We start from the raw sequence: 21,926 nt of genomic DNA, 5'->3' as shown, positions 1-21,926 counted from the left end.
CTCTGAAAATATGGTCTTTGTGGCAAAGGAGGAATGATCTCCCCCCAACTAAACCCCACCACCTCTCCAGAGCTGACTCCTCTCTCAGAAAGGCCACTTTAGCCGAGGAGGACTTGAGGTATTGTGCAGTATGTACAAGCTATCCAGTGAATTTACGGCCTCCCTTACTGCGATACAATAGAGAGAAGATTAGACATTGTTTGTGTAGTCCTAGCCACAGGTATCTACCCTGGCCAACGGAGGTTACAATTTGTAGTGAGGGTGACTTTGATCTCAATTGTAACTTCGTTTTGCAGACAGTTTGTACCATCTGACATTTTAATCCCCCCAAATCTGATTGGTGATTCTGTTTGCCCGCAATCACTTGACCGAGAAATGGGTGGGCAATTAAGAGTATTCCCCTGGCCGAAGTCAAATGATAGATCTGGACAAATTGTTAAGCAGAGGCCGAGAAAGGGAGTAGCTGAGATTGAGCTGGTTTTATTCTACTGAGAGGAGGCAATCTCAGAGAACCATTTTGGTGACAAAACTGCATTGGTCCATTTAATCAACAAATATAACCGAAGGAACCTTGCAAGCCCCATCTCCCAAATATCATTTTATCTGCCCAAGAGAATAAAAAAGAGAAATGGAGGCAGGCTACCATGTATGGTTGTTAAGAATGAGGTCTCTTTTCAGATGACAGGGCCATCAATAAACAGAGAAAAAAAGGTGTTGAATTGTATCCTTCTTGCTAAATATGGTCTGTTTCTCCTTGGGAGACATTTCAAATGTGTTTTTGTGCTTCTTGTAGTTTCAGTGTGATTTGTATAGGTGCCCAGATGGTTGCTGTTCTAGTGTGCATTATTTTCATTTTACAGGTGAATGGTTGTCTACTCATCAGGACAAAAAAAGAGAGTATGAGAAAGAACTATTGATTGCATACTAAGCTAGGTTCTTATAAATTGTGTGCAAGAGCTCATTGGTAATGAGCATTAAAATAATGGCATTCAAATCTGGTTGTAACTGTAGACGGGTTGTAAAAAATAAGGGAACACACTTTTATCTTTGCTTTCTAGAATGCTGTTAATTTTACTATGCATGCTCAGCTTTGCATGGTTTGTTTGAAGCCCGTTTCAACTGGCATCCTAAAAAGACTCAAATTAAATTCTGTGGTGACAGTAACCTGAAGATTAGATCCAGCGGGGTGAATGAGTTGATGAGGATATGCATAATAGGTGTTGCAGATGGAATATTGGTTGTGTAATAAAACTAACAACCAGATGGAAAGGAACAAAACAAAAGCTTACCTGAATGTTAATGATTTGTTAAACAAAAGTTATATGGATGTAATTTAAGAAACCATCACAATAGTAAGCAAATATTTGCCTTTTCTGTTTTCCACAATGGCAAACTTAATGTAAATCCAAACTAAATGGAATGCCTTGATAGTGGTTAGGAACAAGGGAAGAAACAATAGCAGACAACAGTAAACATGGAGGAAAGAAGGAAAAAGAGCAAGAGGAAGAAATTTGAATGGGGCCCCTTACCTTGGCAAGGAGCCAGGCGGTCAGATGCTGTAAAACTGACCAAAAATGATATTTTTTCTCATAAACGGATAGATTGGAAGGGAAAGTTTTCATTCAGTAGTGGGATGGATTGAAACTTAGACGTTGATATTTTCATCATCTTTCATAATATGAAATCTCAAGTCTGAGCTATTGCCACAGTTCATGGGAGTGAGGCTCTGCCACCTGAGCCAGAATACGGGCATCCTTCAGAAAGAAGCAATCTCTGCCAAAATGCCGCCGTTGTCTTCTGCAGGAAAGTAATGATATTGAAGTTATTTTTGAAAAAAAATCATCATGGAAATTACCACAACCACCAGGATCACTTTGATTTTGAATAACAGGACGTGTAAGCTCATGTAATAAACGGCCAGATCTAGAGTTCAAAGAGGGTAATCACACCTGTGAGGAATACAAGTACCTTAAAGTTAATGATGAACTTGGTCCAGAAAAGAATGTATACCACCCACGGCAACTCTGTGTAGCACAATCTATGTCAACCATCAATGGCATTGTAAAAATAACTTTATTGCTCTATTAAAAGTTAGTGTTGCCAAAACCTTGGAAAGTCAAGGGCAGCTTTTATGTATGAGGAAAACTAAGTTTGAACATTTAATCTGGAAACCAGAACACAGCAGTCTTCATGCAGTGTTTAGTATTTTATCTGTTTGACCTGAACAACAAGACTCTGGTTCATGCTGAATTTCCATGAATTCAGTGCAGTGCCCATTCAAACATAATGTAGAATTCAAACGTAATGTAGAATTCCTGTAGAAAACCCGTAGCCCAATTACATGCCCGCAGGTATGCCTGCTTTAAAAATAGGACGATAGGGAAAAAATCATTCCAGCTAAGCATTCAATAATGAATACTGAATATTATAATATATTAGTTATAATTAATGTGCAGTAAGCAGAATTTAGGCATGGCTGCATGTGACATTTCTACAGATCAGAATGACATAAGGCTAACAGCTGTTTTGAGTCAAGGCTATATGTTTATTGTTAAGTTTATTGAATAAGTTCCTGATACTGAAGACAAACCATTTTGTGGAATGATGCATCATCATATTAGATTTGCAATGCAACGATGTGACTCAAAAACAGTCTTTGGTAGCATAAGTGACGTCGCTCTGTCTGCTCTTGTTGTCTAGCTGTCTTCTGAAACGTCATTAAATTCGGGACCATTAGCCTATCCCTCGTTTCAATTTGTGACCTTGCAGTCGGAATTGTCGTTTGTTTATTCACAGTGTCACGTCCAAACTAGCCTGGGTTATTCGAAGCGTCAGTTTATTGCACATACTGCACCCACCTGCAGTTGGATATTGGACTTTTTAACAGGCCGCTCTCAGAGGGTCAGGTTGGGTTCCAACATCTCCACTGCTCTCAGCCTCAGCACCGGCTCACCACAGGGCTGCGTGCTTAGCCCGCTCCTCTACACTCTCTATACGTATGACTGTGCCCCCACCCACATCAGCAACAATTGTAAAGTTCGCAGATGACACGATGGTAGTTGGACTCATCTCAGCCGAGGTGGATGAGCTAGCACAGTGGTTTTCAAAGTGGGGGCCGGGGCCACGAGGGGGTGCCAGGGGGGCCTCAGCAAGTTGGAGGGAAAAATAAAAGCAAGAAATAAATACATTTGAAACATTTAAAATATACTATGAGGGTTGTTATACAATGCCATTATAATAATGTGACTCATATCTGAACATATTTCCCATGATAATGACTGGGAATAATAGTAGAGTGATGGCTCTCATATAGCAGAAAGCCCTAAATAAAATTTTTACACACTGTATGCTCCATCGCGATGTGGTTGTGGCTAAAATAATTATTAGACTAGCTTAATGTGTTTTTACATTTGCCGTAGTATTGTCGATGGGTTTAATGAATAAAACATCAAGGGGGTCCTTGGCCAGAACCTAGTGGTATTTGGGGGGCCTTGTCGTGGAAAAGTTTGGGAACCCCTGAGCTAGCATACAGGGACGAGGTGGAGCGGCTGGCAGAGTGGTGCTCAGTCAACAACCTGCTCCTCAACACCACAAAAACAAAGGAGCTGGTCATTGACTTCAGAAAGAACAAGTCTGACATTCAACCACTCTTCATCGGCGGGGGCCTGTGTGGAAAGGGTTCCAGTGTTCAGGTTTCTGGGCATTGAGCTGGAGGACGACCTGACATGGTGCGCCAACACCAAGGAGCTACTGAAGAAGGTGCAGCAGAGACTGTACTTCCTGAGAACTCTCAGGAAGAGCGGTCTACCCCAGAATCTGCTTCTCGCCTTCTACCACTGCTCCTTAGAGAGTGTGCTCACGTATGGACTGTGTGTTTGGTACGGTAGCTGCACATCCTCAGAGAGGATGGCGCTTCACAGGGTCGTCGGGGCAGCAGAGAGGACCATAGGCTGCCCCCTCCCCACGCTGGAAGAGATCTACGCCTCCAGATGCCGTAAAAAGGCAATAGACATTTCAAAGGACCCTTCACACCCAGGTCTCTGTCACTTTCAGCTCTTGCCATCAGGCAGGAGATACAGAACAATGAAAACCAGGTCAAACCGTTTATAAAAAATAGCTTCTATCCGAAGGCAATCATGGCCCTTAACTCTTCAAATTTGAAATAGTCTGTTCTCGGCCCCTAACGCACTGTGCAAATCCTATGGTGGAGTAATGCTCTTTTTACCAGTGAAATATGTACAGAACCATTTCTGTTCATAACCAGTGCAATATATGTTTATATTCTTTTTATATTTTTATATATGTGCATTTTTTAAAAAATATTTATTATTGTTCATTATTGACCTCATGAGTTGACAGCACTTTCAAATGTCGTTGTACCTTTGCAAAAAGTGTCAATGACAATAAAGACTATCTATCTATACTGTTTATGTAATTTTGAATAGCCACTACATGCCTGTGTTTGTTTGCGTATTGTTGCAAAAGCCGTGGAATCATTTTATGTAAGCAAACTGCATACAGGGAGTCTTTATTGTTGAGGTCAGACATGATAATCATCCAAACATCTTGCATCTAACCCGTGATTCAGTGCTGCCAAAACTCCACTTATCCTCTCTCTCATCCTGAGCTGTGCTGTGTGAGATGGTCCTGTGCTGTGTGAGAGGGGGAGTGGCTACGGTAGAGCAGAGAAAGACAAGACAACATGTGCTTTTTTTACCAATACATATTTAACAATATCTTTTGCATTAATACTCCAAATAATGTCAAACTTGGCACTGTACTTACTCGTGCCCATAGAAATACACCTGTCAAGTTTGAAATCAATTGGACCATCAGTTCAAGAGATATGCAAATAACAGACACACACACACACACACACACACACACACAGACAGACAGACAGACAGACGTTCCTGCAATTTATAGATAGATACTGTGAGCGGAGAAAGGGTTTGAGGTAAACTTCCAACAAAGGTGTGGCTTAAGGTTACAAATGTTGAAACGTTAAAAACATTTTCTAACAAATGAAAGCTGTGCAATGATGCATGTTTAATGTTGTCCAAAATGTCTATATGGCTTTTAGGAATCAAGCTGTACCACTTTGTTCCACCACTCACCGGGTGATTGATGCCTAAAGCTTTCCAAAATGTCAAAAACATGAGCAGCACCAAGAGGCATGTAGAAAAGTGAAGGAAGAGCTATTGCTGCTCCACCCATTCCATTTCAGTTCTAAGGTTTTTTGAAAGCAGTGAAAGCAGATGAGTGAGAAAATAAAAGTAATCGTAACCCTCCTCTAGCTACAACCCACTCTTTCTCTTTTCACAATCTTTCATGTGCGATGTTCAGTCAGGGTGTCATATAATAGGCTGATTCTTTTTTTTAAAGATTATATTATAGGCCTATTGCTAAAGGGCTTTTTTTGTCTCTAATTGGATTTTAGATGAGAAAATCCCAATGAGGAAGATAGTGGATGGCTGCTTTTTCCATTGCAGGTTTAAGGACATACCTTTTATGACTAAAACAGTTTGGATTTTTTAAGATTTAAAGATGTTAGCGCTTTTTAAGTTTAAGCTGCTCTGCCCCCCCCCCCCCCACACACACACACACACACACACACACACACACACAGGAAATAGCCTAACATTTCAGTTTAACACAACATGACAAAACATCTTAGGGACATGTCTTTGAGTCGCTATGGAAACACCTTTCATTATAGTGTTTTTTTGGTATCCATGGATACAGCATACAGCACTGCGCTGAATGGCAGGTTGCAGCTCTTAGAGCCATACTGTCCAACAAACAATCTCTCAGTGAAATAAATTAAATCCTCATCCTTTGTGCTTTTCCCCTGCATGGTTATGAGGTTTATCTGTTGTGATTAGAACCCACCAATCTTCTCTGTTTTCTGAAGTAGATAAGGTCCTGCACACTTCTTTTGTTCAACCATGCCTGTATCCCAAGTGGAGGTTGGCAAGAAAGTTTGTAGGCTAGTATGTTGCCAAACCTTCTCAGGGACTAAGTGAATTGGGTAAAATCACAATGGCTACAAAGGATAGCAAGTCTATCCCATAGCATTGGTCTGAAGTCCCAGCATTTTAAGTGTTTATTGTAATATCAGGAGATCTACTCAAAACTCCAGGATCATGATCAAATTAATTAGAAGTCTAGCCAAAACATTTCAAAGACTTTCAGTCAACAATCCATGTTCCAATATAGGGTTGTCAATCTATAGGATATGTTCAGCCAGCGTGCCTTTGTTCCCTTACCTGGCTCCTTTCTTACACAAATGGGGAACAGTCCATCATATTTTGTGACAACGTATGGTAGCTAGACTAATGGAATTGCCCATAAAGCCATTTACTTGACAGACAGATGAGATTCCCTGAGAGATGCTTGAACAAATGTGTTCCCTTTGCAGTAAAGTCTTTCCAGGTGTCAGCAGTATAAAGTAAAACGGTACATTCCCAGAGCACTCTGTCTGAATGCTGACACAGACTCATAGTTTTCATTTTAGTTGAATCATAGCTGCTTTCCTTTGTTGGTTTCCTTTGCTCTTACCTTTGTTGTGTTTTTTTCCTCGGCTACATTTAACTGGTAGATGTGTGTAATTGCTACACAAGCATGTAATCTAGCCCATCATCAAAAGCTGCTTGTTTCTCAGCAGCTCATTTCTATCATTAAGATATTATACTTATGCTCCAGATTTATTTCCATTATGCTGTTAAGGTTTGGTTGTTTACCATATGCTTATGCACATTCACCCTGCTACACTGTGTTGTTTACACTATCCTGGTGGTAATGTTTATATTGGATGGCACTGCCTCTTTCTGAAGCCACTTGTGGTATAGTTGAGGCCTTGAGAAATGTGTTGTAGAGGTCCCATCTCTATATTTGATAACTGGAGTCTGGTAAGCAGGCTCTATTTTTCTCCAGTCTGTCAGTTGTGTGTGTATAGGTGTGTTTTTATTAAATGCTGCACACATTGGCCAAACCACCCCTGCTCTCATTTTTCATTCTCCCACTCTCTCACTCTCTAAATCACTTCTGTATTGAAGTGATTGATCTCTGCACCTTAAGGCATTGGTTCAATACTCTAGAGATGTAAACTGTAAACTGGAGTTGAATTCAATCAAACTGTTCATTATGATAATTTGACTCGTGTGCAGTGGTGCTTTAGATGTTTCAGTGAAAGTTGAAATGTGTCAAACCATTTAGCAAAGTATCCCTTTTATGAATAACCCATCTTGAGCTTATATAGATGGGCAGTAACTTTGATATCTGTGAATTAAAGCAATGAATAGCATGCCCTAAAAGAGGGAGAGGAAATTGTGATTTGCTTTGCCCATCTCATTTAAAAAAAATAAAGGGAAATTCTGTTGCCATCATGAAATTAAATAGCTTGCAGTTTTTTTTTAATCATCTTAGTGTAAGAAGTAATTACATTGGGTTTATTCGGCAATTTCATGTGTTTTTGAACATCCAATTAGAAAAGGCATAATTTGAAATGATAAGTAGGCACCCTGTAATGGTCACCAATTGATATTGAATATAGCTTAAAATTTATCATACCGAGATCAACTAATTTGTTAAATTAAGTGGCTCATTAAGTTACACTTGTCATGTGGAATGAGACAGTCTTTGAGCCATATGGCAGTAACAGCTAAGTGTTGTTGTAGAATGTTGTAGGAATTTTAAAGGTGCTCTAAGCGATGCTGGGTAACATCACTTCTGTTGACTTTCAAACAAAATAGAGCTAGCTCGCTACTTCCTCCCCCTTCCTCCCATGCTGCTCCTGTGCAATTGAAACTCTCCTAAACGCGCATCTCTTCTGTGATTTGCTGGAACAGTTTGTTATGTTTTTATGGGCTAGGTTTGCCCAGGTTATTTTGTTGCCGTTTTTGGAGCCTGGGCTGTCTACAGAGATCTCGTTTTTTTACAGTGCATTCAGGACACCGACAGCTAGCGGTTGGTTAGGTGATGTTTGCAGTAACAGACATAAAATGTTTTAGCCTAAAAAATGTGTGGCATCGCTTAGAGCACCTTTAATGTAAAAGTATTATCATCCTTATTGGTCTTTCCAAAAGAGTTGAGTACTTCAGCCTATACTGTTTCACACTGGTCTGCGTGGCTTTTTTTTCCATGTCCGAAGGTGGACTGAAATCAAAGTGCATGGGTTCTTTTTGATTCTTTTTGTCTTTTAGAGTTATTGGGTTTCTTTAAAGGTGCTATATGAATCCAAGCTATTTTTTCTTCTTTTCCCTAATTGGATTGGGCTTTTATGTATGAAGATCTTAGCTTGATCAGACGAGTGTGCTGAGTACAGTAGAGAAATATAGGAAACCAATCTGTGATTGCCCGTGTCATTAGCAGTGAACCTAATGTTGACACTGGGCATTGTTTGAGATTGTTCCTTAAAGGTGCCATGTGTAATGTCCGCCAAAAAATCAATTCATACTCCACATTCCATAAAAAATGGGGCAGTATACCTCCAGAAAGTGAGTTGGTCTACCCTAGAGTAACAACCGAGACACGTGTATTGCAGTTTGGCTGGCGGTTATGTTGCCCGCATACCGCCTCCCATGGCCGAAACTGGTATTATGACACCTGTCGGGCTGTGGCTAGTAATTTAGCATGCTAATTCAGGTTGATATCTCTGCAGCACTATACCTTGTCATTTTTTTTAATGACACCATCGCCCTTATTTCTTCTCATTCTTTTGATGCGTGTAGCTCATTTTTTGGATATTTTTACCTCAATTCTTACACATGGCACCTTTAACAAACTATGCCTAGAAAAAGATTCCGCATTGTGTAAGTGATGTGTCACTGTGGTCAGAATGTATATTGTGTTTGAGGCATTTGACATTGTAAATGTTCATTTTAACATCTCACACATTTACTCTCAATGAATGTTATGTTAAGAGAGACTTGCTTAAAACATGGGATTTGAATACACATCATGGGATGAGCGCTTTCTGGCATGTCTGGAGTAAGCCATAGTACTTTGAGGACATATGGACTTAATTCCCTCAGGCAATAAAAAACAAAACCCCTTATACTGCTGTTTTTTTCTTTTTTAAATAGCCCTCCTGGAAGAATTTCAAAGCACTTGTTGTACATCCTTTAAATGCATGTTCTTCATTTCTCCAGATTGATGAAAGATGTTTAGAAGCGTTAAATAAGTAAATAGATTTGCCAAGTGTGGTGTGGTTAAGGACAAGAGAATGGCAAATATATATATTGTTGGGCTGCTACGACAGGCAAGAACCACAGAATGACAATGACTTGCTACTCCTTAATGGAGTCAACTCTCTGAAAAATGTATTATCTCAGCAAGGACAATAAATAAGATGGGGCGTCATTTCATTGTAGATGTGCACAGTTTCTAAATATGAATGCATGGTATATCAGTTCAGGATTTCATTCATTAGTCTTCAATCTCCACAGTTAAATTATAGCTATTTTGCCTTGAGATTTGTTAAATTGAATTGTGTACATGAACAATGAACCCCATGAACTTCAATGTTTGCAGACCATACATCACTAATCGTTTAGTGCTATGAATATTCTGACCCGCAGAACAGAAGCTCCATGACATGATGTGTAGTTTTGAAATAAATGCACTGTGGATATAACTCAAGGAAGCATTGTTACTTGAAATACAACTGCCTAAGTACATCAAGCGAATGTAAATTGGTTCTGGGCTTCAACTTGAACCTGAGCTTATCCATCTCCAGCTGGAATTGCCCATGCCAAGCACTTGTGGCCCAAGCAAGCTAATTATGTCTGAGGCAAAGAGGATGTCACTAGTGAATGTGTGCTTTTTAAGGGATATGAATGAACAGCAGTAAACAAATTACATCATCAACTGTTTGGTCCCAGAGCACAGCAAGGTGTCCTGAAATACCATGTACTGTTTTTTCTTAAGCTTTCATTCAATGAATGACACTCAATGTAATTTACTTGTCACCTTTATTTCATAATTTAGTCGAAGGAGCTTTGGATTTGTACCATAGGTGACATAAATAATTCAATTCAAAGTCATTGTGTATCCACCAATATGTCAGAGAGAGAAGTGTGTTTTGAATTATACGTATAGTGAGAGTGCTCACAGAGTCTTGCTCACAGACCTACCAGGAGCAGTAGTTTCTCAGGCACCCCAGTGTGTTAAATACCATCCCCCATGGCACCTTATGTGAATGTGATATTGTCACTATGCTATTCGCTAAGCGTGAAAGTATGTGTGGGATCTCTAGGTTGATTACAATGGCAATGTTATGTGTAGCAGACCTATGTTATTACATGAAGACTGTTGTCCTACATGCTAATGATCTGGTGAACATCTTGGTTTTTGTGACTGATTTCAAGAGGTCTCTGACATAAAAACCGTATTTCACACTTTGGGTTCAACTCGTATATATTTCATCAAAGTTGAATTTGTTCGACGTTGACATTTGCACCTCACTATTTGTCATTCATGGGAAAAGTTTTGCCAGCTTAAGTGGTCTTGTTCAAACAATCACGCCACTTTCTTTAATTGCATTGCATTGACACTGCCACTCTTAAGTTTGGAAAGTTAATTTGATTTTAGTGACTTTATGGCTGCCAAATGATGTAAACTCTTCTCTGTATGTTTTTTTCTCTTCATAGTATGAATTCAAAGTGAAGAACATCAAGAAAAAGAAAGTCAACATAGTGGTATCTGTAGATGGGGTGAAGGTGGTTCTGCGAAAAAAGAAAAAGGTAAGTTATTCTGGTAATTTTCCAGGTGATAGCCACCTGCTGTTTGAAATTGACTACAATCTGACAGAGAGCCTTTGGTAAAAAGTCACTGAGTATTTTTCCGGGAAAATGACTGGCCTAATTGGAGGAGATTGTTGTCTGTTTGTCAGGAGTGGAGGGCAATCAATATGACGATGAAACCGGGAGGAGAGCTAATGTATTCAATCTATTCAAATCATGAAAAACGGCAATTTGCTGTGACCACCTTCAAAGGGCCTGGTTTTGATGGAGTATTCGGGGGCTTGTCATCATTCGTGACTTTTCTCAGAGACTAATTTAGTTTGAACATGTCTTTCAAGCTTGATTCAATTAGGGTTAGTCCACTTGAGGGTGCCTAATCGAGTCGTCCGTCCCTCCACCTCTTGTCAGGAAGTCAGATGGCTGCAGGGTACCTGTTTTCATGTGGGTAGACATCAAGGCCTAATGGAGTCACTCATCCCACTCTTTTTGTTTTCCTCAGAGAAAGGCTTTCACCAATGCACAGGCAAGTGCCACAAGGCTTTCATCTAATATGGCCAATCAGTCAGTGGCATTTGTGGGCCTCTTTCTCCACACATGGCCATCATTAATCACTTTACCCACCCTTTGGACCATCATCTCATGTTTTTGGATTGTGGAGTCTAACATGACAGTTTGTGAAGCCTAGGGATGCCAGAGTGAAACAGCTAACTGGTGCTATATTTGTGAATATTTGTATGTGTGCAGATTTTGACTCTCCTTTGTGTTTATTTTATGGTCTAAAATATGTTTCAAAATGAAAAGCTGTCCACTAACCCAAAACCTACAAACCAACTTGTTTCAGCTCAGGTCAGAATAGGTCACATTAGGTTCATTGACATGTGTTTATAGATTTCATATTGTGACTAATATAATTATTAGTCATTTCAATTGAGAGTGGCATAAGGGGGAATGACCTAAATGATTATGCTTAGTCAAAACAACTTAGGATTTTCTGTTTGGGATTTTCCATCCATGCAATGAAACATCTATTGACTCTTCATAACTTCGTTTTGTAGATGAGCAGCTATGATGCAACAAAGTGTAGAGTATGAATCAGTCTTTGGTTCCTTCCAGCATGTTGAGATTAGTATGGAATAAAGGTGTACACTAGATGATGTGTGGTCATTACATGTAGGTCAAAAAAACCTTACACCACAGACAGGCTCAGTCTAGTTTGTGTTAATCATTCTGTAGAGGAAGAATACTAGAAGGTAGACTGAACTCACAATGACATACAATAGTTGTTCACTACTACTACTACTACTACTACTACTACTACTACTACCACTACTGCTACCACTACTGCTACTACCGCTACTACTACTACTACTACTACTACTACTACTACTGCTACTACTACTACTACTACTACTACTACTACTACTACTACTACTACTGCTGCTGCTGCTGCTAATACTACTACTGCTGCTAATACTAATGCTACTACTAATAATAATACGGACTTTTAGATGTACGTGGATGTTGATGCTACTATTTTCTTTTGTTGCTTTATTCATATTAGAGTTACACTTTTGCACTCTTGCAGAAAAAAGAATGGACTTGGGATGAAAGCAAGATGATGGTGATGCAAGACCCCATATACAGGTAAGAATCCAGATGAGACAGCACTGAACTGGTCAAAAAAATACTAAGATAGCCTTGCCCTTGTGATTTCAGCATGTTATTGAACATTATGCTGATGGAATGCGGGAAGAGTAAAAACTTAATTGTGACTCGTGGCCAAATCCAAACATAGTCTCTTTGAACCAAAGATTCTAGAACAGTTCTAGAATCTTTGCTTTGAACTGAACTCTGAATTCAGAGTGGCACACCTCCCACAGTTTTGGCCTTGGCTGTGACACCACTTTAATTTCACAAACGATTGAGTCTGTTAAATTTGCTCTGTTTTCCTAGCAGCCTAAATGCTATCAATACACGGACCTGCAATAAACGCAAACCACTAACCAGAAGAGTCTAATGAACGGACCGGTATTAAATGAAGCCTTATTTATTACAGTGCATGAAAATGCACTGTACTGTTCTTCCTAGGCTTCTTCTTCTTATTACAGTGCATGAAAATGCACTGTACTGTTCTTCCTAGGCTTCTTCTTCTTATTACAGTGCATGAAAATGCACTGTACTGTTCTTCCTAGGCTTCTTATTCTTCTGATTCTTATTCTTCTTCTAACGCACTTAATGCAGCTTCAACCGTTTAACGTAGAAACTTCATTCAAACTATGTTACGTAGGTCTTACTTAGGACATGGGTGCTATGTATTTTTCAACTTTGTAACTTTTATACTTTTTAAACTATTAATTAAAAACTAATCAAAATTTCCCCATTGACTTAACATTATGATTATGACATCACAATACGGCCGTTAAGCAATTAGAATCCTATGGCAGGTGTTCGGGCCACCTGGACCAACTGCCAGTCTCAGGCTTTAAGCATACAAACTGGCCCTATTAAGACTACACATCCTGTTCAACTGCTTCCTCTGCCAAAAACTGTTTCAAAATAAAAGTCCTCACTACAATATTTCACTGTTAAACAATTCAACCCTTTAAACTACTGAACTTTTTAACTGTTCAGCCATTGTAACTGTTACTTGTCATCAACTATGACTCCTACCCACTGTAGCTAGTTAGCTAAGTTAGCTAAGTAACATGGTTAGCATAGTTAGCATGCTAGCATGTTAGCATGCTAGTTAGCATTTTTAGCAAAACTGCTTAAAATGATTAGCTAAGTTAGCTAAGTCACATGGTTAGCATAGTTAGCATGCTAGCATGTTAGCATGCTAGTTAGCATGTTTAACAAAACTGCTTAAAATGATTAGCTAAGTTAGCTAAGTCACATGGTTAGCATAGTTAGCATGCTAACATGTTAGCATGCTAGTTAGCATTTTTAGCAAAACTGCTAAAAACGATTAGCTAAGTCAGCTAAGTAACGTGGTTAGCATAGTTAGCATGCTAACATGCTAGTTAGCATTTTTAGCAAAACCGCTAAAAACGATTAGCTAAGTCAGCTAAGTAACGTGGTTAGCATAGTTAGCATGCTAGCGCTAGCATGTTAGCATGCTAGTTAGCATTTTTAGCAAAACTACTAAAAACGATTAGCTAAGTAACATGGTTAGCATAGTTAGCATGCTAGCATGTTAGCATGCTAGTTAGCATAGTAACTTTGTTAACATTATTATCTTTGTTAACATAGTTAGCATAACTGCTAGCAAACATTAGAGCCATTCCAACTGTCAGTTATCGTCAACTATCTACCTAAATAATTTAACCATTTAAACTATCCACCTATTTAACTGTTCAGTCATTCCAACTATATTAAACCTCATCTACTTAGCAACCAATATAGTTTGTTTTTATTCTGTATGATATTTTACATCATATTTTTGCATTTTCATGCACTGTATTTCCTTCAGGAAATGCTTTTCTAGTTCTTCTTCTTCTTCTAACGCGTTTAATGCAGCTTCAACCGTTTAACGTAGAAACTTCATTCAAACTATGTTACGTAGGTCTTACTTAGGACATGGGTGCTATGTATTTTTCAGCTTTGTAACTTTTATACTTTTTAAACTATTAATTAAAAACTAGTCAAAATTTCCCCATAGACTTAACATGGGCTGATGACATCACAATAGAGCTGTTAAACAATTAGAATCCTATGGCAGGTGTTCGGGCCACCTGGATCAACTGCCAGTCTCAGGCTTTAAGCATACAAACTGGCCCTATTAAGACTACACATCCTGTTCAACTGCTTCCTCTGCCAAAAACTGTTTCAAAATAAAAGTCCTCACTACAATATTTCACTGTTAAACAATGTAACCCTTTAAACTACTGAACTTTTTAACTGTTCAGCCATTGTAACTGTTACTTGTCATCAACTATGACTCCTACCCACTGTAGCTAGTTAGCTAAGTTAGCTAAGTAACATGGTTAGCATAGTTAGCATGCTAGCATGTTAGCATTTTTAGCAAAACTGTTAAAAATGATTAGCTAAGTTAGCTAAGTCACATGGTTAGCATAGTTAGCATGCTAGTTAGCATTTTCAGCAAAACTGTTAAAAATGATTAGCTAAGTTAGCTAAGTCACATGGTTAACATAGTTAGCATGCTAGCATGTTAGCATGCTAGTTAGCATTTTTATCAAAACTGCTAAAAATGATTAGCTAAGTTAGCTAAGTCACATGGTTAGCATAGTTAGCATGCTAGCATGTTAGCATGCTAGTTAGCATTTTTAGCAAAACTACTTATAATGATTAGCTAAGTTAGCTAAGTCACATGGTTAGCATAGTTATCATGCTAGCATGTTAGCATGCTAGTTAGCATTTTTTACAAAGCTGCTAAAAATGATTAGCTAAGTTAGCTAAGTAACATGGTTAGCATAGTTAGCATGTTAGCATGTTAGTTAGCATAACTGCTAAAATGATTAGCTAAGTCACATGGTTAGCATACTTAGCATTTTAACATTGTTAGCATGCTAGTTAGCATACTTGGTTAACATTATTATCTTTGTTAAAATAGTTAGCATAACTGCTAGCAAACATTAGAGCCATTCCAAGTGTCAGTTATCGTCAAATATCTACCTAAATAATTTAACCATTTAAACTATCCACTTATTTAACTGTTCAGTCATTCCAACTATATTAAACCTCATCTACCTAGCAACCAATATAGTTTGTTTTTACTCTGTATGATATTTTACATCATATTTTTGCATTTTCATGCACTGTATTTCCTTCAGGAAATGTTTTTCTAGTTTCAGCATGTTACTCTTCTCAAACTCAAACTCATAAATCATGTTTTGTTAAAACAATGGGATTGGAGAAAACATAATTATCCCCTGTAGGAAATGCAGCTACTGTACATGTACATCTGTTAGTGTGGTGCCTTTTTGCACGTTTTCTCACACTCAAGTGTGACACACACTCCTGGTGTCACGCCTCCCCTTTAGCAGTCTAGGGTGAAAATTGGAAAGTTTGGAGACATCCGGAGTCTCTGCGGGCACTCGGCCGGAGAGCGATGTGCTTTATTTGTCCATCGCATCTTTCGGAGAGCAGATAATGAGAGGCTGTGGTGGGAGTCCAAATCGCAGGATTAGGCCGGTGGATAGGCTGTTTGACCCCTCCTCCCCCATCTTTCAGGTGGCTGTATGTGAACTCTGAGAAGGTAGCCGTTGCCAGGTAGCAATCTCATTTTGGCCCCCCATTACCAGTGTATGCGCACACACACACACACACACACACACACACACACACTTGGGTTGGGAGATTTCAAGGCTTTGACAGATTTTTTGAAAAATTGGAACACTACAGAGCTTTTTCTGCAGCATTAATCACTGCACACACACACACACAGTACTTATGAAAAGTGTCAGGCCATCTCCTGGCAAAAGCAAGCATGGAATATTTATATCACTCGAAATCTATCGTCAAGAGCTATATTAGGCTGCCCCTCTGAGAACTAGAAGAGAAATGAACAGATGACGGACCACACGAAAGACGGCACAGTGAGCTGATAGTGAGCTGCCTTGAGCTGCCACTGATAGACCGAATGAGTGAATGAATGAATGAAAAACAGAACACTCTCTTTTTCTCTCTCTCTCTATCTCTCTCTCTCTCTTTCTCTCTCTCAAAGCAGTAGAACCGACTGAGAATACTACTTTTGATATGTTTGCGTGCTTGCTCAGTGTGACTGCGTAGTATGTAAGGGATAATGTATAGAACGCCGGTCATTATAGGGAAATAGGTCCCGACAGGGCGAACCGGACCCCGACGCACATCCCGATTATTACACGGCTACTTGCCAAAACGAAACCATAAACTCCCCACGATATGACTCTTTAGCCCACATAGCCTAGGCTATAGCCTATTTGTTACCGTTTCATCGTGGCTTTTGGTGAGAAACAAATAGTTCGCAACAGCACACGCTGAACTTGAATCAAACATTCTTTAGAACACAGCTGATCAACCGTCTGCTTTCACTTTTGAATGAAGCTCCAGTCCTTGCATAGTGATATGAATGACGTGAATTAGAAGCACAAAACCCATTTTCCTTGACAGCGGTCTGTTATACTTAGCAACGGTCTGTTATTGAGAAATAGCAGACCACTGAACGTTGGGAATGCCCATTCAAGTGAATGGCGCATTCTTCAGCATTATGAAGAGTCGTGTAATAAAGAAAGTAGCAACTGAGGTATCTCTGTTGGAAATTATTTTATCTGAAAAACAAAGTGTTTGCAGTTGCTTTTAGTGCCAACGGATCAATATGGTGTCTCCATGCTGTTTGCAAGTTATAGGAAAATATTACATTTTTGGTAAAATATTACAGTGTTGGTTTATTGCTAGTATGTGTGTGTGAAATTGGCTGTACACTGTAGTTTTTCAAAGTTGATGTATCATTCCTGTACGTTGATACTTGTTTGTGTTTATCAGCACCTTGTACCCTTCAGTCAATGTCACTGCTGGACTTAAGTGCTGGAGTAAGTCCAAGACATCAGTCCAAATATCTATCTCAGCACTGTAAGAAATACCCTCCAGAATGCTTTCACCTCAAAGCTGCAAAATCATTCAAATGAGCACACTGTCCGTGCGTGCGTCCGTCCGCTGGTGTTAGTGAAAGTGAGTACTTCTGAACCATCTGCAGTGTTTTATGACTATGGGCTATTAGTGGCTGCATGTTTATTACATACCAGCCATCATCTGAGTCATTATATTAAAACAGACTCGCTCAGGAGATATGGAGTAAGGGGAATAACGTCTAAGTGCAGTAATCCATCATTAACATCAGCATGGGACAACTGACCTGCCATGTACTGTATACACTGGCATCTCAATGGACTCTCCTACCACCCAGCTTAAACAGGATAGAAACTGTGTGTGTCTGAGTGTGTGTGTGTGTCTGAGTGTGTGTGTGTGTGTGTGTGTGTGTGTGTGTGTGTCAGTCATGTTGGAGTAATAACCCTCCATCACCTTGCTGTGGTGCGCTGTGTTTATCATCCAAGAGGATGCCCCTGAAAAAAGCTGCGGTTTGTGGGAGTAGGATTACATTACCGTGTGCAGCTGTCAGCTCAGTGGCTCTGCTGATCCCCCCTGCTGATAGATTACAGGTGTCTACTTTTTGTCCAGAAGCCTTGATCAATGATGTCTGTTAGATGATTGTGTTGCTGTACTCACGCCCTTTCCATGTCTCTGTAATGTTCCCTCCTAGGCAGGCTTTAAAAATGAACCACTCGCCTTGGTATTGCTGCAGCAACTCTGGATAGGGAATAGCAAATGAACTCTGGGACCATCTGAATGCATTTGATTGCTCACAAATTGACGGAAGATTGTTTCAATGTCAAACTGTAGTGCTAAGAACTCCAAGTGCCTTTGAAACTCCAAGCTCCTATTTTCAAAGAGGCGATCGAAGTCCTGAAAGCAACCCTAAAGTACAGTGTGCCATGTGTTTCATGATGACTAATGCCATCTGTGACTGTGGATGGTGTGCTCCTATATCTAATGTAGGCTAATAGTTTCAGTTATACACACACATGAAATGCATTAGTTGCTAATTACTGACATTTTTTTTATTTCCAACACATACACAATACAAGTAAAACAAAATGAAATAGTGCTGTCCCAAATAAATGAAACACAGGCTAATGATTGGCATTTGAATGTATTAAGCCTCTAGCCTTCAGTTTGCTGTCTGTCAAGGGACAGCTGTCAAATTAATATTTGTTGCTGTCAAAAAGTGAGAAAACAGCTGCTGGAATTGGAACAGTTTAGAACAAAAATAGGTTTAATTAGAATTTCATTACTCTGTCATGATGGCTGGAGTGCAGTTCTCTGACTGGGTCCACATTTAAGCAGGAGAATATCCTGTGAATATTACTGGGAGATTTTTGAAAGATTTAAAAGAAAACACACAAAAAGATGGCTACATGAATTACTTGAGATGAATTTTGGCTGTTCTTAGAAAAGGGGCTTAACATTCTCTCTTGCCTACCAGTGAATTGTTTTACCAGCAAGCTGCACTAATCCTCTCGGTCTTCTCCATCCTATAATAAGCCCACCCACACCACTATTCTATAGAGAAAACAGACTCTTATTCAGATTACCTCTCTCAACATTCACACTTGAATCATAGTCTTTTCTCTCTGTCTCGTCACAGTTCTATCTACTTACAAAGAGCTGAAGCTCAATGAAGACCACCAGAGAGGATTGTTAAGCATCTCCCTGTTTTGGCTCTGCATCGAACCATGTTGACATTCGCTAAGGAAATTGTGAAAGCCTCATGCGGAACACTAGCGTACACGCATTACTAATTCCAACTTAATTAATTACGGTGATGTTTGGCACTATGGAATCGTAATGACAAATCAATTCCAATCTGGAACACATCTGATTTCTTAAACAACTTGAAAGTTCTTTCTTAAAACTTAGCTGGCCTTGCTTCCAGTGTTTACCTCTGGCTGGGGAGATTGTCTGCCATCCTTAGTTTAGCTGCCATTTTCCATGTCATCATAATGAAGGATTGCTGGGAACACCAGAACAGGATGGTGGTGCCTTTGATCTGGGTATAAAGGCTGTAATTATTAGGAGATTAGTAAGGAAGGGTCAGTGCAAATTATTTCTCAGTGTTTTGTAGAACGACCTTTTGTCAGCATAATTGTCCCAGCCACCTCCTCCCCCCAACACACACACACACACACACACACACACACACACACACACACACACACACACACACTCACTCTCAGCCAACCCCCAGTGTGATACATTCTTTATCATTTAGTACTGTAATCCCCGCTGGTCTCCCACATGCTCCCCCATTTGCACCTTCTTCCAGACTTAATTTGCCAACTCTCGCTGTAGCACAGAGAGTATTCGCTTTTTGTTGAGCTCATGCTACGCTCTCTCTCCAGAGTTTGATTCAGCCGGCTCTTCATGGTCTGCCTGTGTTGCCATCTGAAAATATCTTGACAAAAGGAAGAAAAAAAGGTCAGAAACGAGCAGGGCCACTGCACAGCTGCTGGAACCTGGGCTAAAAATAGCTGAATTGACTGATAAGGACAGAAAACTATCAATAGAACATTTCTACAATATAACATTACACAACATATGCATACGTTTGCTGCATATTCTGGTGGTATACAACATATTGTAAGAAATTATACTTAGCATGTGATATTTCCTGAATTCCACCCCCATTCTGGCCTTGGTGTTGTCTCTGTGCCCTAAAGATGTATTTGATAGTAAAGTCCTAGTATGATTTGTCAAATCTCCTCACATGTGAAATGAGGCCTCTGAGGAACCATGCATTTTGTCCTATTGATTGAACTGAAAAGCATCTGTGGCTTGAATTAACTTATTTCTTTAGGTAGAGATTTCATTGGCCAGCTTTATGACATACCCTCAAAATAACTTGTTAAAAGCTCCTATTTGGCTCAACTATAATTCCTTGCTCTTGGTAATTTTGGATGACAAATAAGGAAACATTGTGAAAATTATTGTATGGTTTTCATACTTCTCTGCATAGCAGGTTCAGTACACTTCCCAAGCCTCTCAATTAGTGGTGTTGACGGCCGGTGTTGACTGAAACCTCAAATTAAGAGATTGAATAAGCCACAGGTCTCTTATGCTCACGTCAATTTAGTCACTTCATCCAGATTAGCTGTCGAACTAATCCTTTTTAAGTGGTTAATTGCAGTTATTTGTTTTATATGGACTCTTTCAAGAGTTCCATTATCAGCATCATAGTTGGCCCCACAACACTTCCGTTTGAACATTCCATATGTTATCTTAATGCAGAGGAAGTAGATTGGGGCCCAAATAGAACGTTAAAGCATTGTTTTTGTTTTTATTGTTGAAAGGGTCTATACCTCCATGTTAGTTAAGGTGAGAATTTTAAACTAAGGTGTACAAACACAGAAACAAAGGCTCTGTCTCTGACCACTTTCTAACGGCAAAGGGATTTGTCCAGTAATGCATGGGTTGGCAAAAAAAGTTGTGAAAAACGTACTGTCAATTTTTGGAGGACAGATTTCTCTCCCTTTTGAAAAAAAGAATGAAAGAAATGAAGGGAGACGTGTATGGTCTGGTGGGGAATTCTTCACAGTTCACTAGCAGTCAAAGTCTATAGCAGCTGCCCTAGTCTCATAAAAGGCCCTGGAGGAAATCCAAAACTCCACTGTGCGATAAGAGGAGCATTTAATCATCTCCTCATTGATTCCCATTTCAGCCCAACAAACTTTCAGAGCATAAAAGTTCCCTCCCGATCAAGCAAAGGGCATTTGTTTCATCTGATCCAAAGCAGGGTATATCCGATGACATTTTAAAGTGAAGGAACATAAGAGTAGGGAGTCAGAAGCCAATGTCCTGTAGGTTAATAATTCACAAGCACGTTATTGTTTAGTATTTCTTTAGAAGTGTGATTAAGACCTAGTGTCTTGTGACATTTTTAGAACAGGAACCACCTCTTGAGGAGAATTAATATTGAGATGACTATGTCTTGTTTGCCGTGGGTGTGTGTTTATCTGAGCTGCAGGGTGACCTTGGAGCCTCCTCCGAAAAACACTGATCACATTCTGCAGGCATTTTCATCAACATAGTGGGCCCTGTAAGGCCAACAAGGAAACTGCTGACATTGTGGCTGATGCTGAAACAGATAGGGGATACTATACACAAGACCAAGTTCATACGCAAACAATAGCAACCGCATGTGTTTTCTTATAATACTCCCGGACTTGAGAGTATGTCTGCGTCCTCTCAACAAGAGTGGAGTGTAATAAGATTTTTCCGATCTGCTGAAGCCTGAACATAAGTGCTGTTCATTTCTCCTTATAAAATGGTGTTTTAGAATTTTCCATTCAGTGTGACATACTGAATATGTCTCAGAACATTCCCTCTGAAAGCCAGATTGTAGATGTGTGTGTACGCATAGTACTGTACATACGAGGTCTGCTCTGCAATACGCTGCTTTGAACATAATGTGCCAGTGTGTTTCCCTGTAGGATAATATCTGCTTATATCATCATTAATTAGTCTTCAGTTTTTCTCTTGTCTTGTGTAACAAACTCTGCAGCGCTGCAACCATCTGCCCTCATGTGCCATGGCCTCCCATAGCGGTTTTGTTGTGAACTATAACAAGCC

General features: G+C 39.6%; 1 protein-coding gene and 1 long non-coding RNA gene across 4 annotated transcripts in view; one reads left to right on the top strand and one right to left on the bottom strand.

Annotated features, from left to right (window-relative positions):
- nos1apa (nitric oxide synthase 1 (neuronal) adaptor protein a) overlaps positions 1–21,926 on the top strand; it is a 105,054-nt gene that overhangs the window by 22,400 nt on the left and 60,728 nt on the right. The window contains exons 3-5 of one of the 3 annotated variants that reach the window (XM_042057693.1): positions 10,653–10,745; positions 11,245–11,268; positions 12,331–12,389. In XM_042057693.1, coding sequence (XP_041913627.1) covers positions 10,653–10,745; positions 11,245–11,268; positions 12,331–12,389 — 176 coding nt within the window. Of the gene's footprint in view, positions 1–10,652; positions 10,746–11,244; positions 11,269–12,306; positions 12,390–21,926 lie in introns of all 3 variants that reach the window. The other 2 variants (XM_042057694.1, XM_042057695.1) reach the window with 2 other exon arrangements.
- LOC121678316 lies at positions 19,341–20,461 on the bottom strand. The gene is made up of 3 exons (XR_006021208.1): positions 20,302–20,461; positions 19,614–19,752; positions 19,341–19,360 (listed from the first exon to the last, which is right to left on the bottom strand). It is a non-coding gene; the product is annotated as an uncharacterized LOC121678316 (long non-coding RNA).

Source organism: Alosa sapidissima, chromosome 12, assembly GCF_018492685.1.
Source record: "Alosa sapidissima isolate fAloSap1 chromosome 12, fAloSap1.pri, whole genome shotgun sequence".
Lineage (NCBI taxonomy): Eukaryota > Metazoa > Chordata > Actinopteri > Clupeiformes > Clupeidae > Alosa > Alosa sapidissima.
This window is presented reverse-complemented; position numbering and strand designations above follow the sequence as displayed.